Source organism: Lethenteron reissneri, chromosome 29 (assembly GCF_015708825.2).
Source record: "Lethenteron reissneri isolate LAM-NWPU_2019-01 chromosome 29, ASM1570882v1, whole genome shotgun sequence".
In the NCBI taxonomy this organism is placed as follows: Eukaryota; Metazoa; Chordata; class Hyperoartia; order Petromyzontiformes; family Petromyzontidae; genus Lethenteron; species Lethenteron reissneri.
The window spans coordinates 11576908-11591551 of record NC_083807.1 but is presented as its reverse complement, the minus strand read 5'-3'; the positions used below and the strand labels follow the sequence as shown (position 1 = coordinate 11591551).

The 14644-nt window shown below is 45.1% G+C and overlaps 1 protein-coding gene across 1 annotated transcript in view; it reads right to left on the bottom strand.

The window, feature by feature from the left end:
- The window catches only part of LOC133349244 (lysophospholipid acyltransferase 1-like), a 52339-nt gene extending 38454 nt beyond the window's left edge, over window positions 1–13885 (bottom strand). Inside the window, exon 1 of the mRNA XM_061562570.1 lies at window positions 13590–13885. Coding sequence (XP_061418554.1) covers window positions 13590–13667 — 78 coding nt within the window. The 5' untranslated portion in view covers window positions 13668–13885. The remainder of the gene's footprint in view (window positions 1–13589) is intronic.
- Between the last annotated feature and the right edge of the window lie 759 nt (window positions 13886–14644).

Genomic DNA, 14644 nt, shown 5'->3' with positions numbered 1-14644 from the left:
TTAATGACAAGGAATTAAGAAAGGTGAGAGAGTTTTCTGCTGAGTCAGAATCCACAATGAATCATGATCACGACCTGTGTTGTGCAAGGAGAAAGTGAGTAACCATGGATATGCAGTAAAAGCTATGAAAGGATGTTTCCCCATTGGAATGCAGTATTTGGTAATGTAACAAATTCTAGATTTGAAGCTTTCGTGACTGCAAGGATTCATACTCTTTGGTTTTTTCGGTAAAGTCACGTAAGGTAAAACAATTAATAAAATAAAATAAATGAAAACAACTAAATTAAATCACGACGTTTCGGAGGCAACACAAGCCTCCCTCATCAGGTGTAAAAAGGCTTGTGTTGCCTCCGAGACGTCGTGATTTAATTTAGTTGTTTTCATTTATTTTATTAATTGTTTTACCTACGTGACTTTACCGAAAAACCCAAAGAGAATGTAACAAATGTCCGATTCAGGCTGTTAAACGAACAATCACTTTGTAAAAGCTGGCCTGCGTTTGTTAACCCCTCCCCCCACCCCCAAGTGCTGTGGCTAACATTTCCTGAGCAATAGTAAAACAATTTACGTCCAAAGTGATTCGCCCTCGTACATTTTTTTGGAACACCCGATATAGGGCTGCCCTGTGGGGGGGGGGGGGTGGGGGGGGGTAGAATTTCGAAGGAGAGAAGCCCAACTCCCTCCGCCGCCACCGCCGTCACTGCCGCACTGTGGGTGCGTTTCCAGTGTGGCCTCAAAATACTGGCCTAATACAGGCGTGGGTTTCCCCCGGTGTATCCGTTCCCTTTAACCGGCAACCGATCATTTCCATTAAGAACGTTTGGCTAACTTACGATTTGCAAGGTACATTTTTTTATATCATTATTGATTTTTGAAACTATATAGAGTGTAGAAAGCAACGTTAAATTGAAAGTAACGCAAATAAACGAATGCAACTGACAAATATCACAAGCCAATTCTGGAACGCAATCCAATGGATCCAATGCGGTGCCAACCTGAGACTGCCCGTCACGTTTTGGGCAGCATGGGGGGTAACGCAGCTAAGAAAGTCAGCTTTGCTTTGCACGGTATTGAATCTTTGAGCTTTGGCGAGTATTATTCTTTTGCGTTTCGGAATTATTTTACAATGTTTGGGGGGGGGGGGGTCCCAAAAAACTGCCACAATAAGCAGGACACGGCATATCCGTTTTCGGCGCTTCCACAGCTGTGTCGGGGACACTTTATGAGTGATGTTGCACGTAAAGATGATCAAAAGGTGATCTCTTATGACAATAAACATCGTACGAGCTGGATAAAGGTCATCGGAAACATCAAATGAATGGTTGTGCTCTTAAATTATTTTATTAGCTGGGTTTACAATGCTATTAACATTCTTGAGTGAACCTTGTCCGATTATTTTTTTTATTGTTGGCAGTACTTGGACCATAGTTAATTCTGTCAAAAACACCCTTTGCATTGATACATTCAAAATAAAACATACTTTAAACATATTACAATGTATCACAACTGTGTGCAACAGTCTAAAAGAGTTTCGAACAGGGCAGCCAAATCTGTTCTTACTTGGGTACTGGCTCACTCACTCTTTTTTTTGATTGGCCGAAGTATTTCACACTGCTGACAGAAGCCACTGAGATTCAAGCAATCCATCAATCAGTGCATATTGCCCACGATGAAAATGATAATCAAAAGCGACAACGCACCAATGCGCTGAGAGGTTTTTAATCAGAGCGTATTACCTGTCATGAAACCGTGGATCAGAAACGCGCACATCGACAAATAAAAGAGAATAGCTGAAAAAGTATACAAATAAGTATGGAGAGGTTGCTGTTGGGAAGATCAGAATGGACACTCAAAAGACACTCAAATTTCAGATGACATACAATCATCACGTATTTCCCTTACCTCCGGATAAGCACGGTTGGCTACGTACAGCGTGAAAGAAGTTCAACACATGCACATGCATACAGACGGTCCAGAAAAACAAGCGAGCTTCGGCAGGACAAGTCGCTAGAAGGAATAATGGCCAATGGTCAATCCTGGTGATGGAGTGGCATCCTAAGGAAAAGCCCAAGAAAAGGAGTGATGAGATCAGCTTGTGTGCAGCCGGTCACCATCAGTTATGGGACCAGACCTGAAGAGGCCTTCATCCGGCGGTAGACAGAGGATAGCTGCTGCTGCTGCTGATGATGATTACTTGAAGGTAAATATTACATTTGGAATTTAGACTGCAACACACAATGGCCTACTGTAGAGAATTAATGTCATCAGGTCTTTGGCATCCACTTTGCAAGAGACAGCATGCTTTCATAATCTGGTATAAATTACTAGGCAGGAGTAAAACGTCTGAGTTTGTGCAAACTGGCTCAGTATTGAGACTGATGTCCACTATGTTACTCAGTGTATACTCACTAGGCCAGACAAGACAAAGATATCCTGTAAAGTCTATACAGACTGTTGTGGGGCAAGCGCTGTTAGCGTGCACCTATGAAGGCCGGCATGGCACTCGAAGGGGTGGGTGGCCAGCACCACGCCTGACCACCTTTGTCTCCTCAATGGCGATGTTTACACACAGCACCAGATACTCATTTAAGGCACAGTCGACCCAGGGTAGGCCAAGGACCAGTTCAGATAATTGTCACTGGTGTTGGCCTTGAGCGGGAATCGAACTCGGGTCGCCGGGTTCATAGCGCAGCGCGCTAACTGCTATATTACTTGGCCAGAGCACATGCATACGCACAGAAAAACAATATCCTTTGTGGAGTCACGCCGACAGTTGGGACATGTGCTGCGAGCCAGCACCCATTCCAGCTAACACAACACACGAGAGGACTGCGTGGCGAACGCCGGGCACTACCACCAGTGCCGGCTGACGTTTACACATTGGACCAGGAACTAATGTAATAATAAAGTCGTCCCATGTGAAGTTACACAAAAACACAATGCAGCCACTTCAAGTTAGAACTGAAATTTACATTCTAAAAGGAAATTTCGATGAGAAATGCCACCTTTTAAAATTTCAGAGCAACCAACACAGAAGCTAAAGAATAAAAAAAAAATAGGCAAAGCATGCTGCTACAATGCAGACCTTTGCGATGGCTTTAATGTCTAGAAAGCTGTCCAGAGTATGTCACCGACCCCCTAGGGCCGAGACGCACCTATTACGAGGTTGGACGAGAGACGTGTAATACCGTACGCCACCCGGCCCAGGCATGTGCATCACCATGGCCACAAAAAACCCCACACATATCCACAAACGCGCGCACACACACACACACTCCATGAACAACAGCATGGCTCACGGGGTGAATGAATTGTGTTTGGCCATTCATAATGGCGACGACCGCGATGGCCAGGTGGCTCAGGAGGGGATGGTGTCCCGCGTGCCTGAGCTCTGAGCCAGCAATTGTGCGGCCATTAGTTTGAATACTCGGCACCGCCCCAAAACTATGCCAGTTTCGCAAGAGTCTTAAAGTCTCAGAGCTGTGTGTCGGTAACACGGTTCAGATGTAATGCTGGTAAAGGGTGCAGCCCTGGAAATGTTCACTCACGCCACCGCTGGTTGAAGGGCCTCCACTAGAGGGAGTTATAGAGAGCCCATCTAGATTGTATTTGGCCTATTCTTCCACACGAGCCAGTGGCCTTGGAAGCAGTGGGGAGTAAAAACCCACACTTTTACCCCACCACACCCATGGGCTGTGGTGTGCCCATCTATGGTGCCAGGTGGACAGAGTTGCAGTGGGGATAAAGAAACTTGCACCGCAGTTTGCCTTTCAACTGCTGCTCCGAGAGATCGAGACCCAAACCGGCGACCTCTGAATTTCCAGTCCAGCATTGCAAACCATTACACTGCGGTGGCAGCATCGGTAGGGATGTAATTACTGCAAGTGGAAAAATAACAGAAGGGGAAAAAATAATATTTTAAGAAAAATTCTACCGACGGATTGTGGCAGGGCCTCCCCACTGGGGAGGACAGGAGAGGGCACATTCCAGTGTGAATTCCGGAGCAATTAGAATGCCGACGTCAGACGAGACAGTGCAAATAGACATAACCTGCCTGAGCTCAAATAAAAAAAATTACCGTTCACGCAGGTGTGAAAGACACAGAGGCTGCAGCGAGAAGGCAACTCTGTGTGTGCGCGCTTTTCTACGCGGAGCAACCGTGCCGTGGTTAGTGCTCACGGCCAAAATGAGTGACGAATATTTTGAATTGTTCCTGGACCTCCCCGAGGTTGATTCAGCCCTAAATGAGTAACAGGTGTGGGGTATAAATGTCGGCACTAGAGAGACAAAGGTGACCGGGCATGGCTGGCTATACCACCCTCTTAATAGGTGCTCGCGAACAGCACTTGGCCATAAAGTCTATACGGCAGCTACATGGGGAATCTTGGTCTTAATATGCATTTCCATAGAGGGATGGCATACGGGTTTACTGCACTGCGCTGTGATCTTGGTGACCTACATTCGATTCCGTGACATTGCCAACTGAGTGGTAGAAATCGTTTTCTAGACTTTACCCAGGTCAGGTTCTGTTGAGCAGATAGACTGCTCCAGGCAATGGCTGCTGCTGTGTGCTACACTTACTTGAATAGGTGCTAACTAAACTGGACATGAACCCAAAGCCTAGCTCGCATTGAAAGGGGAGACGTTTGTCCTCGAGCATGCACATCAGTGTGCGTGTGTGTACACATGCAGCAGTCTTGTGACCATGCATTCATTAAAATAGATTATACTCGGTTATTAATAGTATACGTATTTGCAATCTGTATCTTTTCGCTACGATGAGGCTAATGGGGTAAACAAAACATTGCAAATAAGCTCGAAAACAGAGACAGTACAAACGAAACAGGAACATTGTAATACGAAATATAATTCCTAAATCACATTATTACACGGCTGAAGCAGGGTGAATCCTTAAATACTTAATGCTCGGCATGACGGCTTCAGGGAAAATGAGGATAAGGGCCAGTGTGGTGTTCACCACGAGGGCAATAGACAGGTGTGACTTTGTATTTTACCACCGCACCTGACGACAGCGGGACATTCACGCACAAATGCGCTCGCTCTTCAAACGTCAGCGCTTGTTTCAAACGCACCTCAACAAAACGACCTTTCCGTGCAGCCCTGCCCTGAAGGGGAATGACCCCCTCCCAGCAGCACCACCCTTTGAGCCGATTGATCTCACGAATCCAGCTGGCTGGACTTGCCGCTGGCACGCCCTGCAGTATTCAACTAGCGACGATTTTTTTGGGGGTATTTATTTTGTCAGGTAAGGCCCCCTATTAGAGCTATTTTTCAGAACTGATCTGGCTGTCACAAACGATAGTTCAACGAAGTCGGTTATGACGTGGACATTTATAGCAGCCAAATATTCGAAATTCCTGTTCCTGAATGTGGAGGGAATTTGGAGAAAAATCCACGCGACCACAGGGAGAACATGCAAACTCCAAATCAACGAATGTCAGGGTCGGGATCGAACCCACAATCTCTTGTATACCAGACAAGGTAGTTAACATCTCGCCACCGTGGTACCCAAACGGACAAGTGGAAAACGCACTGCGTCCTGAGCGTGCCCGTACTCCGCTGATGGGACTAAAAAAAAGTAATAAAACGGAAGCAGTCCTTATAGGGCTGCTTCGTGACATTATTTATTAAGGACAACCATCTCCTCATATTCACGTTCATTGGGTATCACTTTAAATATTGAGGTTTTTGTTTTACCGAATTCGAACAAAATTACTCTTCTTGTTATTTTGGTTGCCGACCTCTGGTCTAGACGCTGCTGCTGCTGCAACAAACGCTGCAGGTCTGGAAGGCCTGCGGGGCTATGCACAAAACATATTAATGGAATTTGTACCTGGTGGAACGAAACCCCTCGTCTTTTATTTACTCTTTTATCACCACAATTAACCATTATGGTGTGTTGTAAACTTTATAACACCTGAATAGGCCACGAAGAGTACATGGGGAGTGGTTCTTGCTGGTGACATCAGAAACCATGCAACATTTAATAACCCACACTCAACTTATTTGACTCGTTACAAAGTTGAAAGTCGTCAGAATTTGGGCCACTGAACAAATGCAGTCAGTCAACATTGTGTATGGACATGCAAATGTCGATGAACTCTGATAATTTGCATGTGATAATGCATCAAACGATCAATGAAAAGATAATTTTTGTATACACTCATGTCTAATAATGCAAGTGGAAGGCATTAATTTAATGATTTATGCAAGTTAAACGTTTATATGCTGTTACATTTAGGCGATGCAGAAAATACAAGAAAACAAACGGGACTGCTCAAGGAAAGATACAAGAGGCAGAACAAATAATAAACACTACAGACCAAAGACTGTTAAACATGCATGCACTAAGACACGAGCGCACGTGCGGGAAAAAAAACTTACTACGTGAACAGAATCGCGGCCCCGGATTGTGACAATTCAATGAATTTCTGAGATGGCGAATCGTGAAACGTAACCAATCAGGGACAGAGCCGGCACGATGCCCTGGTAATCTGTGGGTTGACGTAGATGCTCATTTTAGGCTTAGGCCAATTTTGCAGATGCAGGTGCAGATTCAGTTATCACAGTAAATGCAATTTCCAGAGGGGTGTGTGTATATATATGTATAGCCAGGAGCTGAGCCCAGGTGATTTAACGGGGCGTGATAATCACAAGCAATGTAACAATTCACACCCACGGTGATTTGATGAATCGCCACCATTGAGGCTGCACGATAAGCTTTCTGTGAGCGTAAACATTTTAATTGACCGATCGATACATTTATTGGTACACGCGTCATAACCAACTCTCCACCACTCTCTCATTTTTACCCGTTCGGTTTTATTTGCTCCATTCGCTGAATGTTAACAGCACATCAATTTGCAAGAGTTCTACATAAACTATTCTCACAAGGACTACTGAACACACGAGTTGATTTAAACTGACAAATCGGTGCATCGTCACGTTCATAATGAGACATAAAAAACATATATGCCTTGTATGAGTATTTATTATTCAATTGGTGCAAACTTTTCTGGATGGGTTTCAGAGTCTAACTGCCAAATGCGAAATGCAATACTGCCCTCCTAAAACACATACTATGTTGATGTGACTTTCCATTAACCAGATTAAATTTCCATGAAAAGTGTATTTGTTTTAAATACAGGGAAGATTTCAATTCCAAAATACGTAGCCAGCTGGGTGAAATTCTACAGCAGGGTCAAATAAGTGAAATTTTGTTTCTACAACGGAATAACAGCGTATTGATTTCCATAGTAACAAAAAAACCCGCCACTTCCTGCATCAATGGAAAAGTGCAATATACTCAGTGAGCCATGACTCATGGTATTGCCCCATCAGCCCACAACAGCCGACACTCATGGTCACAGGGCTCGGCAAAATGTGGCTCCGAAGCCCCCCCCCCCACGCGTGTCTCTTCATAAGGGCCGCTTTGGGACGTTATCTATGAAGGAATGCCGTCTAGTATTTACCGACATGCATTGCGGCTCTCGAAATATTGAGTTTTTTTTTTACCGAATTGGTTCGCGTATTAAATGCGACGTTTAAAAAAAGACAAAAGTGCATGGGGGGAAAGCTCGATAAGAAACATCTCTGGCGGAACGAGCTTCAGTGCGCAACACGGACACACCCAAAAATAAAAGGGGAGCGTAACACAATGCGAACTACGTCACCAATGTATCTCAGGGTCAAGGCTTAAGAAAATGTGTCCAAAAAAAACGGTGAGAACCTCTTGCTCTTGATATTCGTAGGAAGAAGCCCAGAATCAACGTGGCAGCAACGGCCATTAGCGAGAAAGTGGCAGTGAAAATCAGCCAGGTTCAGTGCTAGCCATGTGTGGCAACGCATCGATTGATTAATTTTGTTAATGAGGCTCACGATACGTGTATTGAATTGCGCGCAATTACTGTTGCATTTCGATTTAAAGCTTTCGTGACTGCAGGGATTCATCTTCTTGGTTCTTTCGGTAAAGTCTCGTAGAATGGAAATAATAAAATAATAAAAATAAAACAATAAAATCATTCTCACGACTCTGTCTTGTCGACAGACCTGCTCTCCACCTGAGGACGGCTGCTTGCGTTGTGGCCGAAACGTCGTGAGAATGATTTTATGTTTTATTTTTATTATTTTATTATTTCCATTCTACGTGACTTTACTGAAAGAACCAAGAAGATGAATTCCTGTTGCGTTAAGTTTCCGCGGTTGTGCTATATAGCTCTCTGGCGAGTTTTCATAAAGAGTCTTCCTCCCCAGCACTTCAGGAACTTCAGAAGGAACATGGAGGCGAAACGTCGGACATTATACCAAACCAACCTGCAGTACAACCGATATAAATCACATTTGAGAATTAATTACCAGTTACTATACAAATGTAAAGTGTGTGGTAATGTTACGTCTAGGACTCTAGGCGAATGGGACGAATGAGAGATGATAACAACGAGATGAAACAAGGGATTCGCTAATCCAGTCATCACCAAGAATCGTGAAACTGAATTTACTAAAGGAGTAAACAATGCAGAACAGGTAAATCGGCAGTCGGCTTATCCACTCCGGAGCCAGTATCGATCCAGTTAATTTGCACGAGGATGTTTTTGTAATGTAGATGGGGTAAAGACATTGCAAGACCCACTGAAAACTCCAGCTACTGTGCACCTCAGTATCATATCCCACGATTTCAAATAAAAAAAATGACCCACATTGAGAGCAAATAAAAAAATCAGTAAGTCAATAAATAACACGAATTTAAATACCAGCATGCATTCAGATTTCTTTGTCAATTGAATAACAGCGCTAAAAAAGGCCACGACGTGAATAACGACGATGATGAAGTTCTACAAACACACAATGTCACAAATTGTGCTGCCGATTTCAGCCGTTTTGCCACGGATTTTCAAAACAATTTGTTTGCACTGCATTTGTTATATCACAAACTGCTCGCAACAGGGGCACGTGACCTTAATGGGCTACACCCAGTTGATTTATAAACAGAGGAAATGATTGCTTGTTGGATGCTGCTGCATGCTCTGGGGCGGCTTCATCTAGGAGCCCAATGATCTGTTACTGCTGGAGGCTAAATTAACTATTTCTATTTAATTTTACCAGTTAAGGACCACTGAGCTATATAGCTTTTTTTAGAAGCGACATGGTAACAATTGATAACTCAACGAAGAAGCTTATCATGTGGAAATGTATAGCAACCAAATACTCTCAATGTATGTTTCTAAATGTCGAGGGAAAAACGGAGGACCTGGATAAAAATCCATGCGACCGAGGGGAGAACATGCAAACTCCAAATATACAGGCGTTAGGATTGGGATCAAACGCATGACCTCTTGCATACCAGGCGAGGTAGTTAACAGACTTAGAAATGAAGGTCACACAAATGGTGGCTGACGAGTGATCTATTACGAGCTGTGGCCAACGCTGGTTTAGTCCCTGCTCCTATCTGGTAAGTTCTGGTGGGAATTCACCAAAGTGTCACATCTGGTATAAATATAACATTACAGAACCTCCAAATACTGTACAGAATAATGTAGTAATAGAGCTCAATGTATAACCAGGTAAGAGCCCACAGAGACCTGTGTGCCTGTGTTATTGGCATTTTCTTTATTTGACTGGTATCTAATTAATGTAGCACAAAAAAAATTCACATGTTTCTACGTAGCTGCATTTACTCGTGCGCCCCTTGGCAATTGGACCGCGACTCTCAAAGGTACCCTCACTTGGGGTTAAACACGCGGCATTGATTAATTGACGCCGAAGATTTTTAACGATCTCCCAACAGATTCCGGCAAGCCCTTTGGTGCACGAGCGGGGCAAGTGGCAACATTGCAGTGCTTAGGGGCCCCCTCATCACCGTCAAACAAGGCTGTGGAGTAGCACGGCTGAGAAATTGGTGGGAGCGGTGCTTGCGGTCTTTTGGTGGCTTTGTGGCGGCGGTGGTGGTGGGTTTGAGATCGATCGGTAGAGTGGGGGAATTGGGAGGGTGTGGAGTTTTTTTTTTGGGGGGGGGGGTGTGGAGGGTAGCGACAGAGGTCGCAAACGGGTTTTGATTCCTTACCCGTACCCGGCCGCACCAGGGTCGCAAACGTGTACCCGTACGGGTACCCGGTTGCAACCTCTGGGCAGCGGTAGTGGCTACTTTGTTTGTTGCCTCTGGGAGCCTCACGGTATTCCGGTTACATACCCAAACATCGAGACGCGCCCCCGACTGGCCCGGACGGCTTTGCAATCACGTCAGGCACGCGGTGCGGTGTGCGGTGGGGAATCCACGTCGCTCTATTTTGGTGACGTTGGCAGGGCTCACCTTGGAACAGGGAGTGTCCCTGCTACAAGACGAGATGGTTAGGGGGCATAAAGGAGGAAAGGGATTATCGCCGAACCCCATGTGCTCGTCTCTCCGTTGCTGTTAGCAGACACCAACAACACAAAATACAGGCCCCCTTTTATAACCCTTACTCACCATGACTGATGCAAATAACGAGTGTTCAATAACGCTACGTGTCGCCAGTGCTAAAGCGAGCATGTACTCCTGTTGTGGTTTATACTTTTCTGTTGGTAGGGCCGTAACATCACGCCATGTATCCAGTTATCTGGTAGAGAATATGGTAGTTTCGATTCTGTGCATATACTGGCCTCGGACTAATCGTGCTGTCATTTATACGATTAAAAAACCACTACAGATATGACATAAAACACAATCGTAACGATACCAACCGCACTTGAAATACAAGAGACGGAAGTGAAGATACCACAGTTCATGTAAAAGTTTCACGTGTGGAAAACAATTCGCGAGGAAATGCAACCATAGCGATGGACAAACCACACGAGGCCAAATGCAGATTTAGAAAGTTTTAAGTTTCCTGAATTCTCCCGCGCAAAAAAAACCCACACACATCTCGTTATTACGTTCTTGCTATCATTTAGCAGGGTGACATTCCATCAGTTGAGAACCAATGTGGAGATAAACGACATCGACAAGAGATGGCCAATTGTGCAGCTTAGACTCAAGCAGAGCTTAGAGATCTACAAACTCAGCCACTGAGGTTGTCAATTGAAGTAAAAATAACCAGGTCACGGTGAACAATAGCACATATTTGACATTCTACCAGCGATTAATGGCATGCGTGTGCACGCACACCCATTGTTGTTGTCGCTTTACTGCTGAATGTGGGTGTGCAGGTTGGTGAAGGCGCTACACAACACTCACATAACTGGCATAACATACTCACACAATACTTTAAAAAAAAGGTGTCGAACATTACATTTTAGGTGAAGTAGAAATGTGTGGGAAAATTACCAGGGCTCTAGGCGTATTTTAAAACACGGAAAGAGCAATGTGGATTTTACCTGCCCGGTTGGCTATGTACGGCGCGAAAAAAGGTCAACATACATACACTTAATTCAGTTTAACACGTAGTTCTTTCGCGACCAATATCATCCATAATAGAGGTTTTCTGGGCTAGATTGTGTAAATATATAAGTGTGTCGTTAAAAACCGCATAATGCGCATGCATAATGACTCTGTAATCCCCCCCACCACGTGGCGCAAGAGCGCAGAAGCGTGGTCACCACATTCACAAATCTGGCTGTCGCCTGATGATGCTAGTCGTAATTACTGGCGAAACGTCGTACTCGGATTGTACATGTCGTGGCTTGGCTCTCCAACATACTGGTTAGCGCTGAACTAGTGACGAATTGGCACGTTCTGTTTACGTGACAACCCTTACTAGTTGGCTGTGTCGGGTGGTGGCGGGTTTTGACGACACATTTATATATTTACGCGATCCAACCCAAAAAAAACCTCTATTATGGATACATTTAAGTATCCTCGCTTCTCACCTGAAGACTATCGGCCAAATATAAATATGCGTTCCTATAGATCCCATTCGTCGATATGCCACTCGGCCAGTAGTCGAGTGTGGGCTGGTTGTGTTACTCTGATGCTCAAGAGCACTCGGCAGCAGTGAGGCAGACGACACACACACAGATTACTGGGAAACTCCTAAAACTCCAAAAGGAAACTACCAAAGCACACCGGCGTTCTGCGCATGGACACTGAAAACCCACCGCCGGCAAGAGCTGGACATTGTGTTCCACCGGAATATCGCTCAAGTTTGAAAATAATAATACAAAGCATGCGGTCTCTCCGACAGAAACTGTGTCTGAAGCCCAATATGTGACACACGGGTGTCACAAACCGACCACAATAAGACAATCAACCTGTACAGAGGTAATTTTTACACGGCAGGATCATGAGAAAGTGATGGCTCGTGGCAGCTTTAAAACTATTTAATTTATAAACTATTTATTATTTTACCAGGTAAGGTCCACTGAGCTACATAGCTCTTTTTCAGAAGCGACTTGGTGGCCACAAATGATATCCCAACGAAGTGGATGACCATGTGGATATTTCTAGCAGCCAAATACTCTAAACGCATGTTCATTCTAAACGTGGAGGGAAAAAAACCGGAGGCTCTGGAGAAAAGTCGACGGGACCGAGGGGAGAGAGAGAGAGAAACCCCGCAAACTCCAAATATACAGCAGGCGTCAGGTTCTGGAGCAAACCCACCACCACCTTCTGTAGACCAGGCGAGGGAGTTAATATCTCACCACCGTGGTGCCCATTCATTCAGCAGTGGATTGAGCACGGTTGAGGGTGATGACATAGATACACCACTTAAGCAGCTGTCCATGTGTAACCAGTGTTTAAGCTACTGTGTGCCAATAGGTGTGAATGAAAAAAACACCGACAGTACCCAGATTTCAACACGGTTGGACATATTGAGAGTGTTTCTCAATTGATGTAAAGGACAGGCAATTTACAAACGAGAGCCTGGCGCTCTCAGTGAAGTCATCAATATTAATGATACTCAGCATCACAATCTTATCGATCATATTCATCACGTTCATTAGCGTCATAACATCAGGATCAACACTCAAATCATTCGTGATCGTCATCATCGCAGTCATCGACACCATCACCACATTCATAATAATCACTCAGCATCATCATCACATTTAATTGATAATCTCAAACGCCATCACATTCCTCATCCCACGATCACTACTCATTCAGATTCGTCATAATCAATGTCCTGATCATAATATTCACCATCACCACTATGGCCGTGTTGATGGTGCAGATGATGATACATGCACGTGTTAGTAATGGTGTTGAGGATGGTTGTGATTATATTACTTCCATCATGATTTAGACGGCAATGGTTATAACGATGAATATAAGTGACATGAGTGATTATAGATGATCAAGGTGATGATATTAATGACCACGATTGTGACGCTTTTTAGATTGTATCGATGAATGACCGTGGTAATGCCTGTAACATCAATGATTGCTACGACATTTATGATGATATATCGACTATGAAGAAGCGTGTAGCGATGATTCACGCGTAAGGCGGTGGTGATGACTACGATGAGTGAAGATGATGATGATTTTTGTCAGTGAAGAATAATTGCGATGCACATTTGACGGCGACTGACGGAATTCAACGATGGCAATGCTGCTCACCGCTGCGATCACAGCGTTGCCCCCCCTACCGCACCTGGTCGATGGGCATGTTGAGTTTGTTGCTTAAAGGCAGCAACACGGTGGAGCCCGTAGTGGGCAGAGGCGCGTCCATAGCGTGGCTGGCTCCCGTCCACTCCTCGTCTTCCCACCTCCTCCTACTCCTCTTTGTCCCTCTCCTCCTCCTCCCTTCTCGTCGTAGTGAGCTGCAGCGGTGCTCGGGAGAGAGTGTGGCGTGTGGTGCTGCGGGAGGAGGAGGAGGGGGGGGCGTGTGAGCTTCCCAACACGCAAACACCGCCAGCACCCCCGGCCACGACACGCTTGCTTGCCCGCCCTTCCTGTTGCTTGCTGCTGCCCGCGTGCGTGGGGTGGGCGTGGCGATGGAGCGATGTCTGTGACGTGGCGACGCAGCTCCGCCTGCAGGGGGCACCAACGGAAGGGGGCATCTACAATGTTTCTCTCTTTGTGCCGATATGTGTCCTCTCTCTGTGTGTCCTCGTGATGTATGTCTCCTTGTATGTATGTCTATAGTTTTCTAGTTAGATTTTTGTTGCTATTTCTTTTATGCCTGATGATTGCTTGTGTTGCAATCGAAACGTCGTAATATGCTATTATTTAATGTATTATTTTATCTTTAGACGTGACTTAACCGAAAGAACCAAAGAATAATTCCTGCAGTCACGAAAGCTCCAAAATGAAGATTGGCATCTACAATGGTTTGGCACGTCGAGAGAGAGAGGGCCGGGTGAGTGGTCGCTCAAGAGAGTGTGGGGGGTGGTGGGGGGGGGGGGGTCCGGTGCCATCGGTGGGCTCGCGGTGGCTGTGATGCAAATAAATGATGACAATGTTTATAGCTGTTTGTTTCGGGCATTAATTAATTTTGTGCTGGTGATTTTTAATGTCAAAATTGAGTTCTGGAAACCACCCTGGTTAAGTTACCCTAACCCTAAGATCTAACAAGGCCGTAATTATAATATATATTGGGGGGGGGGGGGGGTGGGGACACATCCCCACCCCCCCCCCCCAATATTCAAATATGCTCAAAATGTCCCCCCCAATATATAGCTATAATTTTTTTTAAGCTATGCTATG